At 41.0% G+C, this 27,687-nt stretch overlaps 1 protein-coding gene across 1 annotated transcript in view; it reads right to left on the bottom strand.

Annotated features, from left to right (window-relative positions):
• LOC148366663 (neural-cadherin) overlaps positions 1–27,687 on the bottom strand; it is a 345,561-nt gene that overhangs the window by 25,035 nt on the left and 292,839 nt on the right. The window contains exons 30-33 of the mRNA XM_088333456.1: positions 26,950–27,077; positions 23,677–23,800; positions 14,064–14,244; positions 8,320–8,489 (exon numbers count right to left, since the gene is read on the bottom strand). Of these exons, the coding sequence (XP_088189582.1) occupies positions 8,320–8,489; positions 14,064–14,244; positions 23,677–23,800; positions 26,950–27,077 (603 nt within the window). The remainder of the gene's footprint in view (positions 1–8,319; positions 8,490–14,063; positions 14,245–23,676; positions 23,801–26,949; positions 27,078–27,687) is intronic.

The following is a 27,687-nucleotide window of genomic DNA, read 5'->3' as shown; positions in this document are numbered from 1 at the left end:
GGAAGAGAAAAATAGAGACACAGAGAGTGAAAGAGAGAGAGACAGACAGTGGGAGAAAAGGGGTGGAAAAGAAAGAGAGAGAGAGAAAGAAATACAAGTAGAGTGTCTTTGTTGGAGGCACCTGGCTTTGGCAACATCAAGTTGACATATTTCAACCTGCAGCTCGTTTTTCTCTTGCACTTCTCTGAGTGTTGTCTCGCGGGCCGGATTCAATCCCTTAGCGGGCTTGATGTGGCCCGCGGGCCGCCTCTTTGACACCTATGGAGTCGGGGGCCTCGAAAGCTAGGGTCCGGGTGAGATTGGGCCAAATGGGCTTTCCACAAAAACAGCGCTGATAAAAAACCTTCCGCTGTTCTTAAAGGAACAGTGTTTGATCTTTGTCCACTAGAGGTCGCTGTCATGTGTAGTGCAAGGAAGACTACAAACTACGGCGAGTGAAAAGGAGCAAAAATCCGCCTTTTTCTTCACATTTGCACCCAGCCTTTATCAAAGAAAGACAAAAAGAAGGGGAAATATATTTTTTAAAAGAATAGAAAAAAAGGAAAAGGAAATAAAAAGAGGCAGACGAAAGGAAAAGAAGAAAAAAAAAGGAACGTAAGAAAGAAAAAAGAAAATAAATACAACAAAGGAATTAAAGTGAAAAAGACAAAAATGAAAAAAAAAAAAAGCAATTTGAGGCTCTTTAACTCCACCCGGGGGAGTAAAAGCCCAGATGAAACCCCACCCCCACATTTGCATATTACTCTATTTTTATGACAGTGTGTATTTTACGTAGCACTATTTAAATACGCTATATCGACACCTTATATTGGGTATCTTTCATTTTACCTATCTATCTATCTATCTATATCTAAGTTTCTATCTATCTTTCTCTATATATATATATATATATATCTATCTATCTAACTATTGTATCCATGGTATATATGGTATCTATCTATCTATATCTAAGTTCCTGTTTATCTTTCTATCCATATATCTATGTTATCTATCTATCTATATCTATGGTATCTATCTATATCTATGGTATCTATCTATCTATATCTATGGTATCCTTCTATCCATATATCTATGTTATCTATCTATCTATATCTATGGTATCTATCTATCTATAGCTATGATATCTATTTATCTATATCTATGATATTTATCTATCTAGACATCTGTCTATCTATCTATCTATCTATCTATCTAGACATCTATCTAGACATCTATCTAGACATCTATCTAGACATCTATCCATCCATCTATCTGTCTAGAGTCTAGACAGATAGATGTCTAGACATCTATCTATCCATCCATCTATCTATCTACCTATATCTAACTTTCTATCTATCTTTCTATCTATAAAACTATGGTATCTATCTATCTATATCTATGGTATATATCTATCGTATCTTTCTATTATTTATCTATCTAGACATCTGCCTATCTATCTAGACATCTTTCTATCTATCCATCTATCTATACATCTATCTAGACATATGTCTGTCTGTCTATCTATCTATCCATCTATCTAGACATCTATCTAGACATTTATCTATCTATCTATCTAAGTTTATATCTATCTTTCTATCTATATATTTATGGTATCTATGGTATCCATCTATCTATATCTATGGTATATATCTATATCTATGGTTTCTATCAATGGTATCTATCTATTATCTATCTAGACATCTGTCTATCTATATATCTATGGTATCTATCGTATCTATCTATCTATCTATCTATATCCATGGTATCTATCTATATCCATGGTATTTATCTATCTATCTATCTAGACATCTGTCTATCTATATATCTATGGTATCTATCTATCTATATCTATGTTATCTATCTATCTATATCTATGGTATCTATCTATATCTATGGTATCTATCTATCTATCTCTCAAACTAAATATCTATCTATCTATCTAGACATATTTCAGTCTGTCTATCCATCTATCTATCTATGAAGTACATTATCCGATCCGTATAATGAATGGTTCAGCTTGTCCATTCCCATTCCCCCCAAAACTTTGAAATGAAATAACTGTCAGCAAGAAAAAAAAGTTGGCAATTAAAAAAAGAAAAAAAAGAAAAAAAAGAAAAAATAACTTATGCTTTTTGATTCCCCGCAACGGATGATTTTATTCAATCTAAATATATTTTTTGTTTTCATGATGTTCCAAACCGACAGATGGCGGATCATTCCAAGTCGGCCTATTTCTTTCACAAACATTTGTAAATCGAGCGCACACACCGGGGTTCCGATGCCTTTTCCAAGGCCAAATTCAAGTACTTTTCAAGCACTTTCAAGGACAATTTTTCCAGTACCTATAAAGGATCCATTTTAGGGGAATAAAGGCAGAAAAATGAGACAAATTTGGACTCATTTTAATAATAGTGCATTCGATCTTCCAATCTTAGAGACCGCAAGTTGTCATGGTTGCCATGGCGCCCAATTGGCCCCGCCCACGATTGGCTTTCCGTCTATTTAAGCTCAGTGATCTCACCCTTCCTTTGTCAGTCCATAAACGAACCTCTAGCTATCCAGCTCCCTTTTATCTTTTTATCTTTACATTTTTAGCTTTGAAGCAAGCTATCTTCCTACCCTTTTCGCAATTTAGAAAGCCACCTAGCTAGCTAAAATTGTATCTTTTTTTATCAGTTATGAAACTAATTTTGGCCTTTTTTCCAGCTAGCTAGCTAGCATTTTTTTAAGCATTCTATCCGGCTATTTAGTTGGCTTTTAGCTAGCTATCTAGCTCCATTTTATGTTTTTATATTTACATTTTTAGATTTGTAGCAAGCGATCTTCCTACCCTTTTAGCAATTTAGAAAGCCACCTAGCTAGCTGTTTACATTTTTGCATGCCATCTAGCTAAAATTGTATCCTTTTTTTAATATCAGTTATGAAGCTAATCTTGGTCTCCTTTCCAGCTAGCTAGCTAGCATTTTTTAAGCGTTCTATCTGCCTATTGAGTCGGCTATTTAATCTTTAAGCTAGCTATCGAGCTCCCTTTGAGTTTTTACCTATTTACCTTTCTAGCTAACTATCAGGCTACCGTTTTAGCTATTTAGAAGTCTAGCAAAGTTGCTATTTTAGAAATTCATATTAAATTTAGTGGCCCTTGCGCTAAATAGTTACAAAAAGAGTCTTTTTGCTTGCACAAGGTTGGAGACCCCTCTGCTAAAGAATTCTGGAGCTAAGGATTAGCACGCTGATCGCTAATGCTAATGGTAATTTTGACAGTTTACCCTGGATAGTGCATATTTTTGCTAACTTGACCGCTAGCTGCTGGTGAAAAAATGACCCTGGTGTAAAAGCTAATCATTAATGTTAGCGTAGCGAAAGGTCATTTGGTGTCAGGGCTAAATCACTTCTAAGCATTTTCTTGAGCTTGAAAACAAGATTCAAGCATTTTCAAAGATTCCAAGCACCCGAACAAACCCGACACGCATGTTAGAAATGAAATGATCTGCATTTCTATAGCGCTTATCAAGTCAATGACTTCCCAAAGCGCTTTACAGTGTGCTCCACATTTCCCAATAGCGGCCTTGCAGCCATGTAAGGCGCTCACCTGCTTATTGGGGGTATTAGGGGTTCAGTGTCTTACCCAAGGACACTTCCACATGTAACACGGACGAGCCGGGATTCGAACTGGGATCTCTTGAACCGAAGACGAGCGCTCTACCATTTCATTTCATTAGAAAGGTTTTACATTGCAAAAGACCCAAAAAACACCAAAAAACAGCCTTTTTTCGAGCGTCCGGGGTTTGTAAGTGCTTCCTGAGAGCGCCCCCGTGGTGCAAGATTTGAATAATTTGCTCTCCTCTTTTTTGTGGAGTGGGCGTGCGCTCGCCGTGTCAACAAACAACTTTTGCATCTTTATCGGAAGGACCGCCGACTCAGCGGGTCGCTCGGCTTTAATGAGGACCGCGAAAAAAATACAGGACGGTTCGGAGTGGTCGTCATGGTTACCGGCAAAACAAGACCTTTATTTGCAAAAGACAGAAAAGGACTGAAAAACCGACAGGACGGGGCTCAAATGCAGCGATATGTGTTTTTTTTTCATGGATTCTTTTTCTGAATTTGCGCTGTAAATAACTAATATTCTGTAAATGACTGATATGTATCATAGACGCTGCTAACGCCGTATCAGCCAACTGGGTTTAGTGTTGTGTAATCACACACAAACACACACACACATTATATATATATATATATATATCATCTCATCAGCTGCACCGCTTATCCACAGTAGGGCCGCGGGGGTGCTGGAGCCCATCCCAGCAATCATCGGGCAGTGGGCAGGGGACACCCTGAACTGGTTGCCAGCCAATCGCAGGGCACACAGGGACAGACAACTCGCTCGCCCATTCACACCTAGGGACAATTTGGACCGGCCAATTCACCTGAAATGCATGTTTTTTGGAATGTGGGCGGAAACCGGAGTGCCCGGAGGAAACCCACGCAAGCACGGGGAGAACATACAAACTCCGCACAGGAAGTCTGGAGCTGGATTTGAACCCACGCAGGAGGTTCCCAAGACATGAACTGTGCCGCACATGCGCTAACCACTGCGCCGCCGTGCTGCCCATTATATATATATATATATATATATATATATATATATATATGTAACGGGTGTAATAATAACTTTTGTTTTATTGAAATTCCTGCTGAAATATGTTGTATAGTTTCTGTATAAGTGTCCTGCAATGATACATACATGTTCGCCTCTGCTTATCTGAGACTTTTCTTGGCCAGCCACTTCGGGCCTTAACTAAACTGTGCCTGTGGGCTTCCATTTCCTTACTATGTTCCTCAATGTGGAAACTGACAGGTGAAATCTCTGAGGTAACTTTTTGTATCCTTCCCCTAAACCATGATGTTGAACAATCTTTGTTTTCAGGTCATTTGACAGTTGTTCTGAGGCTCCCATACATATGTAACGGGTGTAATAATAACTTGTTTTCTTGAAATTCCTGCTGAAATATGTTGTATAGTTTTTGTGTAAGTGTCCTGCAATGATGAGTCCAACAGTGCCACCTGCTGCTATGGGGTAAGGTTTGGTTTGGCTTTAGACTTTGCGACAGGAAGGTGGGGTTTTTTGGCAGTCTACAACGAGCTGCCAACGGTAAGACACGATCTTTTGGTGCTCCGCAAAAAGTTAATTTTAAAGATTAAAACCACAGCTGACAAATCTCTCAACATGCACAGTAATGTGATTGCTGTTGTCAAGCTGTTTGGATTATTTTTGTTTTGTTTCTGTCGCCTTTTATGTTAGTTTTGCCGGACGTTGAATGTTGTGCTAAAATGCTAATTCCCCTTATAGAGATAAAAGCCAGCAGAGAAGCTTACCACATAGCAGCAGGTGGCACTGTTGGACTCATCATTACAGGACACTTACTATACAGAAACTATACAACATATTTCAGCAGGAATTTCAATAAAACAAAAGTTATTATTACACCCGTTACGTATATATGGGAGCCTCAGAACAACTGTCAAATGACCTGAAAACAAAGATAGTTCAACATCATGGTTTAGGGGAAGGATACAAAAAGCTACCTCAGAGATTTCACCTGTCAGTTTCCACATTGAGGAACATAGTGAGGAAATGGAAGTCCACAGGCACAGTTCTAGTTAAGGCCTGGGGTGGCAGGCCAAGAAAAATCTCAGATAAGCAGAGGCGAAGGATGGTGAGAACAATCTAACTCAACCAAAAGACCAGCTCAGAAGACCTACAACATGATCTTGCTGCAGATGGTGTCACTGCGCATCGTCCAACTATTCAGCACACTTTGCACAAGGAGATGCTGTATAGGAGAGTCATGCGACAGAAGCCTTTTCTGCACACATGCCACAAACAGAGTCGCTTGAGGTATGCTAAAGCACATTTGGACAAGTCAGCTTTATTTTGGAATAAGGTGCTGTAGACTTATGAAACTAAAATGGAGTTATTTGGACATAACAAGGGGCGGTCCATAGCGGAAGAAGAACACAGCATTCCAAGACAAACACTTGCTACCCATAGTGAAATTTGCTGTGGGTCTGTGTGGCCAGTGCAGGTACTGGCCATCTTGTTCAATTTTATTTCGCATGGATTCCAGTCCGTATCAACAGATTCTTGCGAACAATGTTCTAGAATCAGTGACAAAGCTGAAGTTGCACCAGGGCTGGATCCTTCAACAAGACAACGACCCCAAACACGGCTTAAATTCTACTATAGCATTCATGCAGAGGAACAATTACAATGTTCTGGGATGTCCATCTCAGTCCCCAGACCTGAATATTATTGAAAATCTCAGGTGTGATTTAAAGCGGGCTGTCCATGTTCGGAAACCATCAAAGTGAAGTGGAGATGTTTTGTAAAGAAGAATGGTCCAAAATACCATCAACCAGAATCCAGACCCTTATTGGAAGCTGTAGGAAGCGTTTAAAGGCCTTTTATTTCTGCAAATGGAGGATCTACTAAATATTGATGTCATTTTTCTGTTGGGGTGCCCAAATTTATGCACCTACGCTGTTCCAGAGGAAGCCAAGTTGCAAGCCCCGCCCACCCGGCTTGACGCCATCTTTTTGAGCCTCTCGCCCTCGCAGCGGGTTTGTTTACCGGATCAAACCCCGCCCCTTTGCCCGCCTCCTCAAACATAAGAAGCCGGTGCCGTGGGAGGAGCCCGGCGGGAGTTGGACTTGCATCCTGCTTCTTTTTAATTGGACGCTTAAAATTCACAAAATTGTCGCCTCAAGATTCGATTTAGGCGTTTGTAAAAGTGGCCATTTGGGGAGGACCAGTTTTCAACAATAATATGCTGTATTTCCCAACATGTATTTTCTTTTTTAGACATTGTGAAAGAGTTGCAAACGTTTGAATTCTCTTTCCAGAGATTAAACCTCCTGTGTGGAGTTTGCATGTTCTCCCTGTGCTTGAGTGGGTTTCCTTTGGGCACTTCCTCCCACATTCAAAAAACATGCATGTCAGGTTGATTGGCAGGTCCAAATTGTCCCTGGGTGGGAATAAGCAAGTGAGTTGTCTGTCCCTGTGTGCCCTGCGACTGGCTGGCAACCAGTTGAGGGTGTCCCCTGCCCACTGCCCGAAGATGACCGGGATGTGCTCCAGCACCCCCGTGACCCTACTGAGGATAAGCGGTGCAGATAATGGATGGATGGATGGATGAATGAGCATGACCTCCGATGACTAGACTGATCCAATTTAACTCAATGGTGAATTGCTGGCGCCCTCTATTGGCAAATTTGGTAACTGTTTGAAATGAAGAATATGATGGTGATGGTCTGCATTTCTATAGCGCTTTTCAAGTCAATGAAGACCTCCCAAAGCGCTTTTCAATGTGCTTCACACTTACCCCTTCACACACACACTCACACACCAATAGTGGCCAGGCAGCTAGGGGGCATTAAGGATTCAGTGTCTTGCCCAAGGACACTTTGACGCAGCCGGGAATCGGACCTGCAACCTCTTAATCCGAAGACGAGCACTCTACCTCCTGAGCTAATGCCGCTAAGAAACTATATACTAAGAAACTATATACATGTTTCCCTTAAAGAATATTAATAATATTATCCGGGTGGTGTTAACACGTCAAGCTAGCGCTACGTCTGCTTCGCACATTTCTCACGGATGTTAAAAAGCAGACGTCGTTGGATCAGTTTTTCAAGAAGGTAAATGAATCTGTTTATTATGTCCTTTATTTTTTTACATGCTGTGTCTCTCGTTTTATGTTTATTGTGAGGTCATCTCTTTTTTTACATGTATTTGTTACATGTTCTGATGTTCCAGATAGATAGATAGATAGATAGAAAGGATGAGATGGATAGATAGATAGATATAGAGTAGATAGATAGATAGATGGGGCCGCAGTGGCTCAGGAGGTAGAGCGCTCGTCTTGGGATCAAGAGATCGCTTTGGGAAGTCATTGACTTGAAAAGCGCTAATAGAAATGCAGATCATTTCATTTCATTTCATATAGAAATAGATATAGGGATGTATAGAGATAGATGGATAGATGGACGGGGGTATACAGAGGGTAGATATAGAGATAGATAAAGATATATATAGAAATAGATAGAGATGGATGGATAGAGATAGATATGGGGGTGGAACCCACGTGGGGGTTTTCCTGGCATGCCCATGGGAGGAGCAGGCACACCAGCTTGTGGAAAAAACGTGGGAAGAGGAAGCACCTCGTGTTACATATAGAGGGGCACATTTTTCGGGCTGTTTCCACACTAAATGTGTCTCTTCTTACAAAGTTTTCAGAATAATTGATGAAAATAAAAGCAAACCCCGTTTCGGGGTCCCCTTACCTCCAAGCTGATGTACTCGCCGTGCTCGCCGGAACTCAACGTTAGCAAAGCGCTGCTCCGCTTCCGGGTCCGCACCATCAGCTGCACCCGAGTCTGACGCGGCGCTAACGGAGACGCTAACTGGTAGCGCACGTGGCTGCCGTGCCCGTCCAAGGAAAACTCCGGAACTTCTGCAGAGGAAAATAAAAAAAGGGGAAATAAAACAGAAATGAAAAACGTGGCGGAGGATTTCTTTGGGGGTGGCTCCCCCCGGGAGGAGTCGGCAAACAGCCGTCTCTCATCTCCGACTTCCATTTCCTCTTTGCTTCCGACACGCTTAAGAGGCCAAAGTGTCCTGCTGGGAGGCAAAATCTCGCTCGCTCGGCGGTTTGTTTTCGTCTGCCGACGCTTCGTCTAAAAATGACTCTTGGCTTTCTTAACCTCCGCCGAGGGCGAGAAAAAACAGCCGGGGAAAGTGATTTTTTTCCCCCTTTTTTTCGTCTTAAACGTGCGACGCGTGAATGCGCAAAAACAAAATGGAAAAAAAAAAAAAAAACACCGCTTTTTCAAGCTTTTACGATCGTTTTCTTCTTTATATTAGAGTCCTTCAGGATAACCAGAAGCAAGGTGTCAAAGAGGCGGCCCGCGGGCCAGGTCAGGCCCGCTAATGGATTGAATCCGGCCCGCGAGACAACACTCAGAGAAGCGCAAGAGAAAAACGACCTCTCTGTTTATCTGTCTCTTTTTTTCTTTCTCTTTATGTATCTCTCTCTCTCTCTCTCTCTCTCTCTCTCTCTTTCTCTCTCTCTTTTCCACCCCTTTTCTCCCATTCTGTCTCTGTCTCTCTCTCTCTTTTCCACCCCTTTTCTCCCACTGTCTGTCTCTCTCTCTCTCTCTCTTTTCCACCCCTTTTCTCCCACTCTGTCTCTGTCTCTTTTACTCTCTGTGTCCCTCTTTTTCTCTTCCTTTGTTGCTCTTTGTCTGTTTCTCTGTGTTTTTTAACCTCTTTTGCTCTAACTTCCTTTTTTCCTTTCTCTCTTTTCTCTTTCTCTCTTCCTACCCTTTGCGCTTTCTTTTCTCTTTTCTCTCCTTCTGTCTTTTTATTTCTCTTTGGATTTCTTTCTTCCGCTCCCTTTCTTTTCCCTTTCTCTCACAACTTTTTATCTTTTGTTTTTCACGCTCTCTCCCTCGCTCTCTTTTAATTTCTTTATCCCGTCTTCTCTCCTTTTCCCTACCTCTTTCTCTTATTTCTTTATGTCTCTTTCTTTCTCTTGAATCTACTAGTCTGGCCCCTGACAGAATGTTTGTTCTATGGTGTGAACCCAGAGTTAAAATGACTTTGACACCCCTGATTTAGGCTGAGATGGAGCCTAGCCTTTCTCTCCCTCTTCCATACTCCTTGCTACCCACCCTTCTTCAGATTTTTAACATAAATAAAAAATAAAAAAAATCAATAGCTTCTTCATGGACGTTTTGGAAAATATTACAAATGACCCATGTTTTTTATTGATTATCTTTTTTTTGGCAGTTATGAAGCTAATTTTGGCCTCCTTTCCAGCTAGCTAGCTAGCATTTTTTAAGCATTCTATCTGGCTATTAAGTTGGCTTTTTGCTAGCTATCTAGCTCCCTTTTATGTTTTTATATTTACATTTTTAGATTTGTAGCAAGCGATCTTTCAACCCTTTTAGCAATTTAGAAAGACACCTAGCTAGCTTTTTACATTTTTGCATGCCATCTAGCTCAAATTATATCTAGCTAGCTACCAATTTCGTTGTCACAATATGTTCAACCCATTTTGTAACAATGACATTAAAGGTATAATCTATTCTATTTGTTCCTTTATCTTCTTTTATCCTCACTGTTAAATGTGAACCTGGAGTGCCACGTCCAATTTCGTTGTCACGATATGTTCAACCCATTTTGTAACAATGACAATAAAGGTAGATTCTATTCTATTTGTTCCTTTATCTTCTTTTATCCTCACTGTTAAATGTGAAACTGGAGTGCCAGGTCCAATTTCGTTGTCACAATATGTTCAACCCATTTTGTAACAATGACAATAAAGGTATAATCTATTCTATTTGTTCCTTTATCTTCTTTTATCCTCACTGTTAAATGTGAACCTGGAGTGCCACGTCCAATTTCATTGTCACAATATGTTCAACCCATTTTGTAACAATGACAATAAAGGTATATTCTATTCTATTTGTTGCTATATTTTCTTTGTTTTCTTTTATTCTCACTGTTAAATGTGAACCTGGAGTGCCACGTCCAATTTCGTCGTCACAATATGTTCAACCCATTTTGTAACAATGACATTAATGGTATATTCCATTTGTTCCTTTATCTTTTTTGTTTTCTTTTATCCTCACTGTTAAATGTGAACCTGGAGTGCCACGTCCAATTTTGTTGTCACAATATGTTCAACCCATTTTGTAACAATGACATTAAAGGTATATTCTAATCTATTTGTTCCTTTATCTTCTTTGTTTTCTTTTATCCTCACTGTTAAATGTGAAACTGGAGTGCCACGTCCATTTTCGTTGTCACAATAAGTTTAACCCATTTTGTAACAATGACATTAAAGGTATATTCTATTACATTTGTTCCTTTATCTTTTTTGTTTTCTTTTATCCTCACTGTTAAATGTGAACCTGGAGTGCCACGTCCAATTTTGTTGTCACAATATGTTCAACCCATTTTGTAACAATGACAATAAAGGTATATTCTATTCTATTTGTTGCTATATTTTCTTTGTTTTCTTTTATTCTCACTGTTAAATGTGAACCTGGAGTGCCACGTCCAATTTCGTTGTCACAATATGTTCAACCCATTTTGTAACAATGACATTAATGGTATATTCCATTTGTTCCTTTATCTTCTTTGTTTTCTTTTATCCTCATTGTTAAATGTGAAACTGGAGTGCCACGCCCAATTTCGTCGTCACAATATGTTCAACCCATTTTGTAACAATGACATTAAAGGTAGATTCTATTCTATTTGTTCCTGTATCTTCTTTGTTTTCTTTTAACCTCACTCTTAAATGTGAACCTGGAGTGCCACGTCCAATTTCTTTGTCACAATATGTTCAACACATTTTGTAACAATGACATTAAAGGTATATTCTATTCTATTTGTTCCTTTATCTTCTTTTATCCTCACTGTTAAATGTGAAACTGGAGTGCCAGGTCCAATTTCGTTGTCACAATATGTTCAACCCATTTTGTAACAATGACATTAAAAGTATATTCTATTCTATTTGTTCCTTTATCTTCTTTTATCCTCACTGTTAAATGTGAACCTGGAGTGCCACGTCCAATTTCGTTGTCACAATATGTTCAACCCATTTTGTAACAATGACATTAAAGGTACATTCTATTCTATCTGTTCCTTTATCTTCTTTAATTTCTTTTATCCTCACTGTTAAATGTGAACCTGGAGTGCCACATCCAATTTCGGTGTCACGATATGTTCAACCCATTTTGTAACAATGACAATAAAGGTAGATTCGATTCTATATCTTGAATCCCAAGAGTTTAAGCTTTCCAATAATATGTAGCACGACCGATTTCAGTATAGTGGTCTAGAAAATGACAATGACCCACACAAGTGCTACTCATGTGACCTTAGGGGGCCACCTAGTGCCCGCAAACCTCGTGTTGGGGAGCCCCTTTTTTCCTTTTTTTCCCTTTTTCGCTATTTTCCGGAACAAACTAACAAGGAGTTTTGTGTTTGGGACCTTGAGAAAAAAGGAATCTTTCTTTTTTCATGTTCTGCTTTCCTTTGATTTCCTGAGCTCCCTTTGGAGTCCTCACGCTTTCAAACGTCTTCTCTTGTTTCATTTGTCGGGAATGTCGCTCGCGTTTGTCATTTTCGCACCATTTGCCGACAGTTGTTGTCGTCTTCCTCGGCTTTGTGCCAGCCTTTGTTTTGTTCCCGTCTGAAAAAAAAGTCGCTCCCTATGAATTTGAAGTACGCTAGAGCCCCAGGATACCGAACAAATCGGTTTTGAAGTGAAATTGCCGTATAGTGAGGAGTGCAAACCTATGCTAATCCATAGCTAATGCTTTGGATTAAATGCCTTGGATTAAATAACATTACACATGAATTTAATACGCCATTAGTGTGACTTGACTTGAGCTGGTACATTGGGGTGACTGGGTGGATGCAAAAATGGTCATGTCCTTATGAGATGTCCTCTCGTTAGTCATTTTCACACAATTTGCCGAAAGTTTTATGCCAGCCTTTGTTTTGCTCCCGTCTGACGAAATGTCGCTCCCTATGAATTTGAAGTACGCTAGAGACCCAGGATACCGAACAAATCGGTTTTGAAGTGAAATTGCCGTATGGTGAGGAATGCAAACCTATGCAAATTTATAGCTAATGCCTTGGATTAAATAACATTACACATAAATCGAATACACCATTAGTGTGACTTGACTTGAGCTGGTACATTGGGGTGAGTGGGTGGATGCACGAGGGGGTGGCCGATTAAAAAACATTCTGGTTGCAAGGATTGTCATGTCCTTGTGAGATGTCATCGCGTTTGTCATTTTCACACAATTTGCCGACAGTTGTTGTTGTCTTCCTCGGCTTTGTGCCAGCCTTTGTTTTGTTCCTGTCTGACGACGTCTGACGAAAAAAACTCTCCCTATGACTTACCCTTTAGACTCCTCTGTATGATTCAAATTGCAAATTATTATATCGTAACTACTACTTATGCATTTTGTCCCTGTGTGTATGTGTATGAATAAATACACATGCAAAGGAAAATGACATTTGATATGCCGTTAGAGTGATATGAATCGAGCTGGTACATTGGAGTGAGTGGGTGGATGCAGGGGGGTTAGGATTAATGGTAATCCATACCTAATGCCTTTGGAACACTCGGTACCCAAGATAAAAAGATTCAAGTAACAAAATAGTATACAATACTTGTTTTGGATTACATGCAAAGGAAAATGGCATTTAATACGCCATTAGTGTGACTTGACTTGAGCTGGTACATTGGAGTGACTGGGTGGATGCAAAAATGTTCATGTCCTAATGAGATGTCATCGCGTTTGTCTTTTTCACACAATTTGCCGACAGTTCTATGCCAGCCTTTGTTTTGTTCCCGTCTGAGGAAAAGTCGCTCCCTATGAATTTGAAGTGCGCTAGAGCCCCAGGATACCGCACGAATCGGTTTTGAAGTGAAATTGCCGTATAGTGAGGAATGCAAACCTATGCTAATCTATAGCTAAGGCCTTGGATTAAATGCCTTGGATTAAATAACATTACACATAAATCGAATACGCCATAAGTGTGACTCGACTTGAGCTGGTACATTGGAGTGAGTGGGTGGATGCAGGAGGGGGTGGCCAATTAAAAAACATTTCCTTTTTTCCTTTTCTCCATTTTCTCTTTCTCTCTTTATACCCTTCGCACTTTCTTTTCTCCTTTCTCTCCTTCTGTCTTTCTATTTCTCTTTGGGTTTCTTTCTTCCTCTCCCTTTCTTTTACCCCTCTCTCACGACTTCTTATCTTTTGCTTCTCCCTCTCTCTCCCTTTCTCTCTCTTTTTATTTTTTTTGTTTCTCACGCTCTCTCCTTCACCCTCCCTCTTTCTCTTTATTTCTTTATCTCTCTTTTTCTTTCTCTTGAATCTACTAGTCCGGCCCCCGACAGAATGTTTGTTCTATCGTGTGGCCCCCGAGTTGTTTTATCCCCCGGCCTTTGTTTGCATTTACTCATTGTTAATAAGGAAGGGATTTGGGGCGTCCTCACCCTCTTCGCACTGCGGTCCACGGAATCCGGGCAGGCACTGGCAGCTGAAGGATCCCCATTCGCCACGGCATCGTCCTCGCCGTCCGCAGGAAGGGAAGCCCGTGTTGACGCAGCTGGCGTCCGTGATCTGGCAACCCGGAGAACTGGACCTCCGCTCGGCCGGCGAGCCCAGATCGTACAGCTGCGCGGCGGGAACAGAGACAAAAAAAAAAAATGGAGTCGAGCCGGCGGAGGAAGGCTTCGTCGGGAAACCGGACTTTTCTGTTTGAAAGGGAATGATGAGAAGTCCGAAGAAGATTCTTTCATGCTTTGAAGAACTCCCGAGTTCAACGATTCGAGCCCGGACGGAGAACTTCACTTCAAGAAATTTCCAAATTCCCGAGCTGCGATAGAACTTCGCGCTAATCACTTTCAGCGTGTTTATTTTCCGAGAAGTTCAGGCCAAAGACGGTATTAAATCTTGATATCAAGTCCTCAGATCCATTACTTTTACTCTTCAATATATCGCTGTTGATTAAACTCAGCCTTTTAAATCGTAAAAGTGATTTAAATTCTTAGTCTTGGGTTCAAATACTCAAAGTTAGAGGCTAGCATAAAACCACATCGTCTTGTGTCTTGATTTTCTTGCTTCCTAGCTTTGTTCATCAAAGTCCTTAAACTATTGTTTAAGGTTTTAATATCAAAATGTATCGTTTCCCAAATTGTTCGAATTACTTTCAATGACTTTTGGATGACTCCAATACCAAATATGCTCATAAAAGACAAAAGAAACTCAATATGAATCAAATGATGACTCACAATGGGTGGTAAGCTTTCTCTCCTGGCTTTGATCTCTTTGATCTCCGTAGGGTTGGGTAGGGTTACTTTAACTGGATGACTTTCAATGACTTTTGGGTTACTCCAAGACCAAATATGCTCATAAAAGACAAAAGAAACTAAATATGAATAAAATGATGACTCACAACACGTGGTTAGCTTTCTCTCGTGGCTTTGATCTCTTTGATCTCTGGCAAAATGAACATCAAATGCGACAGAAACCAGGGTTGGGTAGGGTTACTTTAACTGGATTACTTTCGGATTAATTTTGGATGACTCCAATACCAAATATGCTAATAAAAGACAAAAAAAACTAAATATGAATACAATTATGACTCACAACACGCGGTAAGCTTTCTCTCCTGGCTTTGATCTCTTTGATCTCCGGCAAAACGAACATCAAATGCGACAGAAACCAGGGTTGGGTAGGGTTACTTTAACTGGATTACTTTCAATTACTTTTGGGTTACTCCAATACCAAATATGCTAATAAAAGACAAAATAAACTAAATAGGAATAAAATAATGACTCACAACACATGGTAAGCTTTCTCTCCTAGCTTTGATCTCCGGTAAAACTAACATAAAATGCGACAGAAACCAGGGTTGGGTAGGGTTACTTTAACTGGATTACTTTCAATGACTTTTGGATGACTCCAATACCAAACATGCTAATAAATGACAAAAGAAACTAAATATGAATAAAATGATGACTCACAACACGTGGTTAGCTTTCTCTCCTGGCTTTGATCTCTTTGATCTCCGGCAAAACAAACATAAAATGCGACAGAAACCAGGGTTGGGTAGGGTTACCTTAACTGGATTACTTTCAATGACTTTTGGATGACTCCAATACTAAATATGCTAATAAAAGACAAAAGAAACTAAATATGAATAAAATGATGACTCAAAACACGTGGTAAGCTTTCTCTCCTGGCTTTGATCTCTTTGATCTCAGGCAAAACGAACATCAAATGCGACAGAAACAAAATGAAAATAAATCCAAAGAGCTCGCCAACATCATTTTTGCCCTTCCATGTGTTCCGTTACTCCCCAAGCCTGCACAAAATTTTGTCATTTTATTCCTATTTAGTTTCTTTTGTCTTTTATTAGCATATTTGGTATTGGAGTCAGCCAAGAGTAATTGAAAGTAATCCACTTAAAGTAACCCTAGTCAAACCTGCTCACCATACAAAGGTTTCAGGTTACGAAGTACCTGAACGGGAAACTATTGCCTCACGTTACAAAGGCGTTTCAGGATACAAAGTGATTCCCTTGGTCTGGGAATCTCCCCCCAACTTAAACTGTCTTCCCCATGACCAGGGTTGGGTTTAGTTTCTTTTGTCTTTTATTAGCATATTTGGTATTGGAGTCATCCAAAAGTCATTGAAAGTAATCCAGTTAAAGTAACTCTACCCAACCCTGGTCTCAGTCGCATTTTATGTTAGTTTTACCGGAGATCAAAGAGATCAAAGCCAGGAGAGAACGCTTACCATGTGTTGTGAGTCATAATTGTATTCATATTTAGTTTTTTTTTGTCTTTTATTAGCATATTTGGTATTGGAGTAATCCAAAATTAATCCGAAAGTAATCCAGTTAAAGTAACACTACCCAACCCTGGTTTCAGTCGCATTTTGTTAGTTTTACCGGAGATCAAAGAGATCAAAGCCAGGAGAGAAAGCTTACCATGTGTTGTGAGTCATAATTGTATTCATATTTAGTTTTTTTGTCTTTTATTAGCATATTTGGTATTGGAGTCATCCAAAAGTCATTGAAAGTAATCCAGTTCAAGTAACTACCCAACCCTGGTTTCAGTCGCATTTGATGTTAGTCATACCGGAGATCAAAGAGATCAAAGCCAGGAGAGAAAGCTTACCATGTGTTGTGAGTCATAATTGTATTCATATTTAGTTTTTTTGTCTTTTATTAGCATATTTGGTATTGGAGTCATCCAAAAGTCATTGAAAGTAATCCAGTTCAAGTAACTACCCAACCCTGGTTTCAGTCGCATTTGATGTTAGTCATACCGGAGATCAAAGAGATCAAAGCCAGGAGAGAAAGCTTACCATGTGTTGTGAGTCATAATTGTATTCAAATTTAGTTTTTTGTCTCTATATTAGCATATTTGGCAATGGAGTCATCCAAAAGTAATCCGAAAGTAATCCAGTTGAAGTAACCCTACCCGACCCTGTTACTGCGGACTTCTTAAGCACTCACGCGTGAAAATCCAGCGCCAGCCGGGAAAGGAAATATGGAGTCTTAGATGAAAACGCGGGGAGCAGAGAACGCGCAGCAGATGTAATGAAAGGGTTAGCGTAAACAAGATCAATGTGTCACTCGTCTGTATTCTAATCAGCTCCGTCTCCTCAAAGAGGCTCGCTCTCTTTCTTTCTCTGCCGGAAACTCACCGACCGGATAACGATGCACTCCGTGCAAATCTAAGACCCCGTGTCCGAGACTTGAAACGATGCGGAACGTCTCGGGAAAAAAACAGAGATCCATGAAAAAAAAGACTTCAGTGAGACGGTGGGGACTAAAAATGGGTAAGACTAAGGGCAAAATGAAGCTAGTAGTACTGCAACTTTGAGGGTTTAGACCAGGGGGGGGTCGAACAGGCGGCCCACGGGACGGATCAGGCCCGGTAGGGGGTTGAATCTGGCCTATGAGAAAACACTCAGAGAAGCGCAAGAGAAAAACAGGCTGCAGGTTGAAATATGTCCACTTGATGTTGTCAAAGCCAGGTGCCTCTCACTAACACTATACTTGTATTTCTCCCTCTCTCTCTCTCTCTCTCCCCCTCTCTCTCACTTAGATAGATAGATAGATAGATAGATAGATACTTTATTCATCCCCTAAGGGAAATTCACATTTCCAGCAGCATCCCTGAGCTGAGAACAATACAATAATAAAGCAAAAATAATACAATATACAAATACCCAGTGTGACGTGCAAATGCCCACTGTAGCGTGTTATATAGAGTAACTAAATAGTGCTACACAGAATACATATTGCAGTAAGATTCGGTAATATCCAATGTAGGTGGTGTGGTTTAATGTGGGCCTTTACTCTGCCGGGTGGAGTTAAAGAGCCTCATGGCATGAGGAAGAAAAGATCTCTTCAGTCTGTCCGTAGTACAAGACAGTGACAGCAGTCTGTCACTGAAACTGCTCTTCTGTCCGGAGATAATGCTGTGAAGCGGATGCGATGGATTGTCCATGATTGACCTCAGCTTTTTCAGTGCCTGTCTCTCAGCTACTGTTGTTAGGCTGTCTAGCTCTTTGCCCACAACAGAGCTCGCTTTCCTAGCCAGTTTATTGAGACGAGAGGCATCCTTCTTCTTGACGCTGCCTCCCCGACACGCTGCCGCATAGAAGAGGGCGCTTGCCACTACTGTCTCATAGAATATTTTCAGGAGCTTTTTGCAGATGTTGAAAAAAGCTTGTCCCTCTCTCCCTCTCTCCCTTCCTCCCTCTCACTTGTCCCCCTCTCCCTTCCACTCTCTCACTTGTCCCCCTCTCCCTCTCTCTTCCACTCTCTCACTTGTCCCCCTATCTTCCACTCTCTTCCACTCTCTCACTTGTCCTCCTGTCTTCCACTCTCACTTGTCCCCCTCTCTTCCACTCTCTCACTTGTCCTCCTCTCTTCCACTCTCTCCCTTGTCCCCCTCTCTTCCACTCTCTCACTTGTCCTCCTGTCTTCCACTCTCACTTGTCCCCCTCTCTTCCACTCTCTCACTTGTCCCCCTCTCTTCCACTCTCTCACTTGTCCTCCTCTCTTCCACTCTCTCACTTGTCCCCCTCTCTTCCACTCTCTTCCACTCTCTTCCACTCTCTCCCTTGTCCCCCTCTCTTCCACTCTCTCACTTGTCCTCCTCTCTTCCACTCTCTCACTTGTCCCCCTCTCTTCCACTCTCTCACTTGTCCTCCTCTCTTCCACTCTCTCCCTTGTCCCCCTCTCTTCCACTCTCTCCCTTGTCCCCCTCTCTTCCACTCTCTCCCTTGTCCCCCTCTCTTCCACTCTCTTCCACTCTCTTCCACTCTCTCCCTTGTCTCCCTCTCTTCCACTCTCTCACTTTTCCTCCTCTCTTCCACTCTCTCCCTTGTCCCCCTCTCTTCCACTCTCTCACTTGTCCCCCTCTCTCTCACCTGTCTCCCTCTCTCTCACTTGTCCCCCTCTCTTCCACTCTCTCACTTGTCCCCCTCTCTCTCACCTGCCCCCCTCTCTCTCACTTGTCCCCCTCTCTCACTTGTCTCTCTCTCTCTCTCTCTCTCTCTCTCTCTCTCTCTCAAGGTCTCAGTGCACCCGTTTACAAACTGTCGGAATGAACCAAAAGATGCTGGCCTGGTGCGTCTGAGACTTAACTTGGACAAAAACATGTTTTTGTCTTGACTTAAATTCTAAAACCCTGGTGCTTGTCCCAGACATGAAATCTGAAAATGGTGTTATTTTCATGAGCTAAATAGTAAATATTTGTTTCCATCTTGGCAACATTGCTAAAATTCGCCCTATGCTGTCTCAGTCGGATGCGGTGATTATAATTCATGCGTTTGTGACCTCCCGTCTCGATGACCGTAATGCCCTGCTCTCCGGTCTCCCGAAGTCAAAAATCAAGAGCTTTCAGCTGGTACAAAATGCTGCAACAAGGCTTTTAACTAAGATCACATGACCCCGATTTGAGCTAACTTGCATTGCCTCCCTGTTAGCTTAAGATGTGATTTGAAGTTTCTCTTGGTAGTATACAAAATCATGAATGGACTTGCTTAAAACACACTTCTATTCTATAGTATATGAAAAACCTATATTATATGTTGACAATATCTGTGTATTGTTTGCCCTCATGTAGGTTTGAGATCAGGGGATGGTGTCATAATAGTCTGTAGTCTGTAATAGTCTGTGGTCTGTGGAGCTCTTTGAGATTCTTTGTGATTAAGAGCCAAACAAATATACATGACTTGAGGTTTTTGAGTTTTTCCTTGCCCTCATGTAGGTTGTAGATCAGGGGATGGTGTCATAATAGTGGTTTGCAATAATCTGTGGTCTGTACATCCCTTTGAGACTCTTTGTGATCAAGGGCCAAACAAATAAACATGACTTGACTTGAGGTTTTTAAGTTTTTCCTTGCCCTCATGTAGGTTTGAGATCAGGGGATGGTGTCATAATAGTCTGTAGTCTGTAATAGTCTGTGGTCTGTGGAGCTCTTTGAGATTCTTTGTGATTAAGAGCCAAACAAATATACATGACTTGAGGTTTTTGAGTTTTTCCTTGCCATCATGTAGGTTGTAGATCAAGGTGTGTAATAATAGACTGTGGTTTGCAATAATCTGTGGTCTGTACAGCCCTTTGAGACTCTTTGTGATCAAGGGCCAAATAAATAAACAGGACTTGACTTGACCCTTTTTAAGTCGATCAAAGGTCTCAAAACCTTTCCAGTCTTGTCTGATTTTACTTTGGTTTAAAATATTTGACTTAAGTTTGTCTCAATGACTCAAGTTTCGTTCCTCCGAATTGGTCTCAAATCTGGATTCCTCATTAGTCTCAAAACCTTCAGTCTTTGACTCTTCTCTAGTCGATAAGATATCTCAAAACCTCAGCGGTACTGTCAATCCTTCCCCTTCAGGGTTGATATTTTAGACTTGGGTTCGTCTCAACCCTTCCAACTCAGTTTTGCTTCTCCAATTTGGTCTTGACTGGCCCTTCGTTATTTTCAAGTCCTTACATTTCGGTTGCTATCGAGTCTTCAAACTTTCTCAAATCCATCGTCCAAAGTCTCAAAACCTCATCGATCTTGTCAGTTCTTCACTCCGGTTTGCTATCTTTGACTTGAGTTTGTCTTTCCCACTCATTCTCAAGTTTCTGCCTCCAATTCGCTCTTGACTCAGATTTTGTCCTTCTTGGCCTTTGACAGGTCCTAGACTAGATCCTAGCTCATCAGCCTCGTTCCAAAAAAGTTGAACATATTGAAGGATTTTTTAGTTTATTTATTTGACTATAAGGGATTTAATATAATACGAATTACATTTGCTGAATGCAGTGAGGATTTTTCACAGGGATTCAGGGCTTGGGGTCAGTGTGGCCTAGACAAGAATGAGGGACAAGGGCTGACGCGGGAAAAGGAGACAAGTGTTCTGATAAGCTTTCTTGTTGTGAGTCTTTTAGACATGGTGGCGACTTTCGGCAAGGAGGTGGCGACTAGAGGTGAAGCTGGCACCTAAACCGCCCCATGGGGGAGGGGGGGGGGCTTCGTGACGCACCGGTCAGACGAGGTGGGGAGTTCCTGGCCCGCCCATGGGGGAAGGGCCAATGCCCCAGCGTGTGACGGAAGACGGAAAGAGAGAGACGAGAGATGGGAGGCTCGACGAAGACTCGACTTATTCGACAATAATTCGGCTAAATTCGATGGAATTCACTTAGCTCAATACTTTAAGAAAAAAAATCTGCCCCCGTGTGAAAATGCCTGTCTCTTGTCACTATTTTTCCCTAAAATTAAGAAATGAGCATGCATTGTTAGGAGAATAAAGTTTGGGTTTGGTTAATGGAGTCAGATAAATAATTCGAACAATTTAGTAAACGCTACATTTGTAATATAGTTTTTTTCCTAACAATATGAAAGATCAGTTCTTGACACAGCCGTAACACCTCAACTCCTTCAACTAGTTTCTGTGTCTAACTTTGAGCGAACCCGTGAGCTAGCCGAGATAACGTTCCCCTCGTTAAAACTGTAAAACTCACAAACGCCGCCATTTTTCCCCCCCCGAAAAGTCAAATCAAAATAAATCTTCTCCCTTTCAATGGAATCGCATCCGGGTTCACAACGGGGACTAGTGTATACTCTCACAGATAAAAAGCACGATTTCTTTCTAATACCACACAGTTGTCTTTTGTTGTAAATTGAGTCTTGAGGGACCCGAGGCCAAATAAACCCGAGGACACCGAGGTCACATTTTTTAAGATCCAAACGAGATTCTTCGAATCCCCCGAGGAGATAAGAAGACCTATGAAGTGGGAAGAACCCTCGGAAGTCTGAAGACGACTCCCTCGGTTCATCTGAGACTTCGGAATACGAGAGAGGAGCAGCAGTGGTGGCGGTCACAGGTTAGCGTTGTGCTAAGCTAAGCAGAAAACAGGATCTGAGGTTTCCATTTCAGCCTCTGGAGACTCATAAAAGGCCACCGTGTTCACTTTAGTCAAGCTTGAATTCTTCTGACACTTGCTCTCAGCAGTCCTACTTTGCCTTTTCGGGTGCCTTCTCAGGGACGGAGATAATGGCTTTTCGGAATAGAGGGTTCCCTCGTTTTGACGGTTTGACTTTTGCATCCTCGGTGTATCGTAGATTCGCAGAAGTCCAAAATTGAGTCGCATCCGAATGTAAATGGTCTGCGGCGCTGAGATTTCGGCCTAAAATGAACACGGCACCCGTGCGGCTGCAATCCATTATCCCCGGTCAACTATTGTTGCAAGGGGGGGGGGACCGTGGAACCAACTTTTTGGAACTAGCAGCTCACGTAAAATGAGCTGTAGTCATGCGGCCGCAACCCGTTATCCCCGATCACATATTGCTGCGAGTGAGAATTGGCAGAAGGCATCCTGACTCGTCTAGAATTAAATGGACGGCTGTGGCTGCAATCCATTATCCCTGGTAAACTATCGTCACAAGGGGGGACCCACGGAACAGACTTTTTTGGGGACGTAAAATGAACTATAGTCGTGCGTCCGCGACCCGTTATCGCCGATCTCATATTGCTGCGAGTGAGAATTGGCAGAAGGCATCCTGACCCATCTAGAATTAAACGGATTGCTGTGGCTGCAATCCATTATCCCCAGTCAACTATCGTTGCAAGGGGGGGACCCACAGAACAGAATTATTTTTGGGATTAGTAGCTCACGTAAAATGAACTGTAGTCGTGCGGCCGCAGCCTGTTATCCCCGATCTCATACCGCTGCGAGTGAGAACTGGCAGAAGGCATCCTGACCCATCTAGTATTAAGCGGACTGCTGTGGCGGCGATCCATTATCCCCGGTCAACTATTGTTGCAAGGGGGGACCCGCAGAACAGACTTTTTTGGGGACGTAAAATGAACTATAGTCGTGCGGCCGCGACCCGTTATCCCCGATCTCATATTGCTGCGAGCAAGAACAGGCAAAAGGCATCCTGACCCATCGAAAATCAAACGGACTGCTGTGGCTGCAATCCATTATCCTCGGTCAACTATTGTTGCAAGGGGGGAGCTGCAGAACAGCCTTTTTTTGGGGACTAGCAGCTCATGTAAAATGAACTGTAGTGGTGCGGCCGCAACCCATTATCCCCTATATCATATTGCTGCGAGTGAGAACTGGCAGAAGGCATCCTGACCCATCTAGAATTAAACGGACGGCTGTGGCTGTAATCCATTATCCATGGTAAACTATCGTTGCAAGGGGGGACCCACGCAACAGACTTTTTTGAGGACGTAAAATGAACTTTAGTCGTGCGGCTACAACCCGATATCACCGATCTCATACGGCTGCGAGCGAGAACTGGCAGAAGGCATCCTAACCAATCTGGAATCAAACGGACGGCCGTAGGGGCGATCCATTATCCCTGGTCGACTATTGCCGAGGGCTGGGCCTGGCAAAGCACATTTTTTTTCAGTTTAGGACGCTAAGGCGTACCATTGTGGCCTGTCTTAAATGAACTGAACAGTTTTGGCTGTGATCCAATATGCCCTGTTGACAATTAAAGCAATAAAATACGGATGCTCAATATGTTTTCTCACAATGTGAATGTTTTTTTTTTTTTTGCAAATGTTGTGTCTTTTTACCTTGCTGTCCACGATGAGGTTGCGTATACATCCGGTGAAGTGTTTGTGCTGAAGTTGAGGATACGTGTAGGGAATATCTTCATTGACTCCGCCCAGCTGCAACACTTGAGTGCTGTTCAGGTATCTGCCATTGAGAGATACAAACCAACTCAAGTCCAATGTTTAGAAAACCGTTATTCAAATACAAGCGCTACCTATATGTAAAAAAAATGGGGTACGATATTATCCTGACAAGTGGGCAATGTCCCTTTCATCTTTGTTCAATTGCCCACTGCCCATACTATAAAAATGTCAAACATTAAAGTCGAACCGGGCAAGCTTCTCTCTCGTAATTTTCATTAATTATTCCCCATTGAAGGATTTTATACATTTTACTATAAAGGATTTTATACGATTAAATACAAGTTACATTCATTGAATGCAATGAAGATTTTCACCAGGTAGGCTTCTCTCTCGACATTTTCATATATTTTTCCCCATTGAAGGATTTTACACATTTTACTATGAATGATTTTATATCATTAAATACAAGTTACATTTATCAAGTGCAATGAAGATTTTCACCAGGTAGGCTTCTCTCTCTTGACATTTTCATATATTTTTCCCCATTGAAAGATTTTACACATTTTACTATAAAGGATTTTATACGATTAAATACAAGTTACATTCATTGAATGCAATGAAGATTTTCACCAGGTAGGCTTCTCTCTCGACATTTTCATATATTTTTCCCCATTGAAGGATTTTATACATTTTACTATGAATGATTTTATATAATGTCAAACATTAAAGTCGAACCGGGCAGGCTTCTCTCTCGAAATTTTCATACATTTTTCCCCATTGAAGGATTTTACACATTTTACTATAAAGGATTTTATACGATTAAATACAAGTTACATTTATCGAGTGCAATGAAGATTTTCACCGGGTAGGCTGAAGTTCAATGACAGCTCACGCCGTTCCAAATGCGGAATGTTTTGGCCGGGGAATTTTGATAACAGAACTCTGACGAAGGACGCCAGGCATTGTTTTGAGAAACGCTCGGTGTTGTTTTGAGTTTCTCCAGATATTGAGGCGAGGGGGTGGACCCACGTGGGGGTTTTCCTGGCACGCCTATGGGAGGAGCCGGCACACCAGCTTGTGGAAAAAATGTGGGAAGAGGAGGAAAGCGAGAAGATCGAGAGAGCAGGCTTGACGGAGACTCGAGCGACACAAATTTTGCCATGAATTCGATGGAGTTCACTTAGTTAAATTATTTAAGAAATTAAATCTGCCCCCTTGTGGAAATGCCGGTCCCTTGTCCAGCTTTTCCATCAAAAAACGAGCGCGCATTGTTAGGAGAATGCAGGTTGTGTTTGGTTAATGGAGTCAGATAACTCATTCGAACAATTTGGTAAACGCTACATTTTAATAATTAAATTCCTAACACCTTCATGGAGAATCTGGACCGAATGCACTAACTTTTACTCAAGTAACTATTTAAATAAATAGAATCCTTACCAAACTATCAGTTTAACACCAGATCACTTCATCCAAAGAAATCTTAATCCTCGGTGTTGGCGTAAAAGACGCGGGGATTCCTTTTCCCGCCTCCCTCATGTCAGACATCATTTCTGTTTCTTGCCAATAGCTTACACGCTTTTCAAACTTTCTTTCTGCTTTTCGAACAAATATTTCACTATTTGCATCTTGTCATCTGCAGTATATACTTGACTTTTCTGTGCCAATTTGCTCACTTTCACTTTCATGAGCTTCAGGTCGCCAAAATGGGCACTTGATTTGAGTGACTCCGCCCCAAATAAAGCCCAAACTGCGCAGTTCAGCCGAAACACACAATTCTGCGCTAAGTACACTGATAGATAGATAGATAGATATAGAAATAGATATAGGGATATATAGATATATATAGAAATCGATATAAAGATAGATAGATAGATAGATAGAGAGATATAGAGATAGATAGATAGTTAGATATAGATAGATGGATAGATAGAAATAGATATAGGGATATACAGAGATAGATATAGATATAAAAATCGATATGGAGATAGATGGATAGAGATAGATAGATAAAAATAGATATAGAGATAGATAGAGGTAGATAGATAGAGATGGATATAGAACTCGATATAGGGATATATAGAGATAGATATAGAAATCGATATGGAGATAGATAGATGGATAGATATAGATTGATAGAGATAGAAATAGATATAGGGATATATAGATATAGATATAGAGATAGATATAGAGATGGAGAGATAGATAGATAGAGATATAGATAGATAGATAGATAGATGGATAGAGATAGATAGATAGATAGAAATAGATATAGGGATATATAGAGATAGATATAGAGATATAAAAATCGATATGAGATATAGAGCTAAATAGATAGAGATAGATAGATAGAAATAGATATAGAGATAGATGGATAGAGATAGATAGAGGTAGATAGATAGAGATAGATATAGAAATCGATATAGGAATATATAGAGATAGATATAGAAATCGATATGGAGATAGATAGATAGAAATATATAGATGATAGATAGATAGATAGATAGAAATATATATAGAGATAGTTAGATAGAGATAGATAGATAGAGATAGAAATAGACATAGGGATATATAGAGATAGATATAGAGATTAGATAGATACATGGAGATATAGATAGATAGATAGATAGATGGAGGGATAGATCGATAGATAGATGAGAGATAGATAGATATATAGAGGTAGATATAGATAGATATAGAAATAGTTATAGGGATATATAGAGATAGAAATAGATAGAGATAGATATAGAAATAGATATAGAAATATATATAGAAATAGTTAGAAAGGATGAGATAGTTAGAAAGCATGAGATAGATAGATAGATAACTTTATTCATCCCCTGTAGGGAAATTCACACTTCTACTCCACGTTCGGGGAAAAATCGAGTCGGCGGCTGCAAGTTAGTTGGAAGACTTTGCGACTTAATATTAATCCACATATAAGGCGCACTGTATTATAAGGCGCATGGTCAGCTTTTGAAAAAAATAAAGGCTTTTAGGTGCGCCTTATAGTGCGGAAAATACGGTAAATACAAACAGTCGAAATGTAGAGTCTACCGTAACAGTTATCGGTATCTAGATTAGCCTGAAAAGCAGGACGGTATCGGTATCGGAAAACAGTTCACCTGCATCCCTACCACCGAGACATCTATTCTTTTACATAAAATTGAAGAAATGTATTTCTATTATTATCATTATTATGATATACCGTACCGATCGGTGTTGGGCGTGGTTCCGGTGACTTCGCACGAGGAGTGGTCCTCGGTGGTCAGCCAACTTCCCAGTCCTTCCATTTCCACCACTGCCGCTCCTGCGCAACGATCCAAAGTGAAGCGAACGTCCTGCAGGAAATTTTAAAAAACGAAAAAAAAAAAAAGTTAACATTTCAGAATAAACGTCGTTAGAAAAGGGAACATCGCAAAATGGCCGCCTGAATCGAGGAACTCGGGGATGTTCCCTTGCCGCGGAAAGTGATTGACACTGAAGGACAAAGTAGGAGCAGCTAGCAATAACGATGGCAAGCTAAGTGGCTAACATGAGTGGCTATGTAAGGAAACAGTGGAAAAAAAAGCAGATGCCTATACAGGGCAGCTATACAGGGCAAGTGACACTGAAGGGCGAAACCGCACAGCAAACAATAACAATAGGGGTGAGCTTTCACCTGCAATAAACTGGCTAAGGTGCTTGGCTAGAGAAGAAAATTGTGGAAAAAAGCACCAGATGCCTGAATCACGGAACTCAGTGACGTTTGCTTGCGAGACCAGATGTAAATGGCAAGTCACACTGTACGACGAAGGAGGAACGGCTAATAATTGTGGTGAGCCTTAACCTGCAGCAAACTGGCTACGGTGCTTGGCTAGAGAAGAAAATCGTGGACAAAAAAGCACCAGATGGCTAAATCACAGAACTCAGTGACGTTTACTTTCGAGACCAGATGCAGAAGGCAAGTCA

Source organism: Urocampus carinirostris, chromosome 4 (genome assembly GCF_059441175.1).
Source record: "Urocampus carinirostris isolate Australia breed hairy pipefish chromosome 4, RoL_Ucar_1.0, whole genome shotgun sequence".
Lineage (NCBI taxonomy): Eukaryota > Metazoa > Chordata > Actinopteri > Syngnathiformes > Syngnathidae > Urocampus > Urocampus carinirostris.
This window is presented reverse-complemented; position numbering and strand designations above follow the sequence as displayed.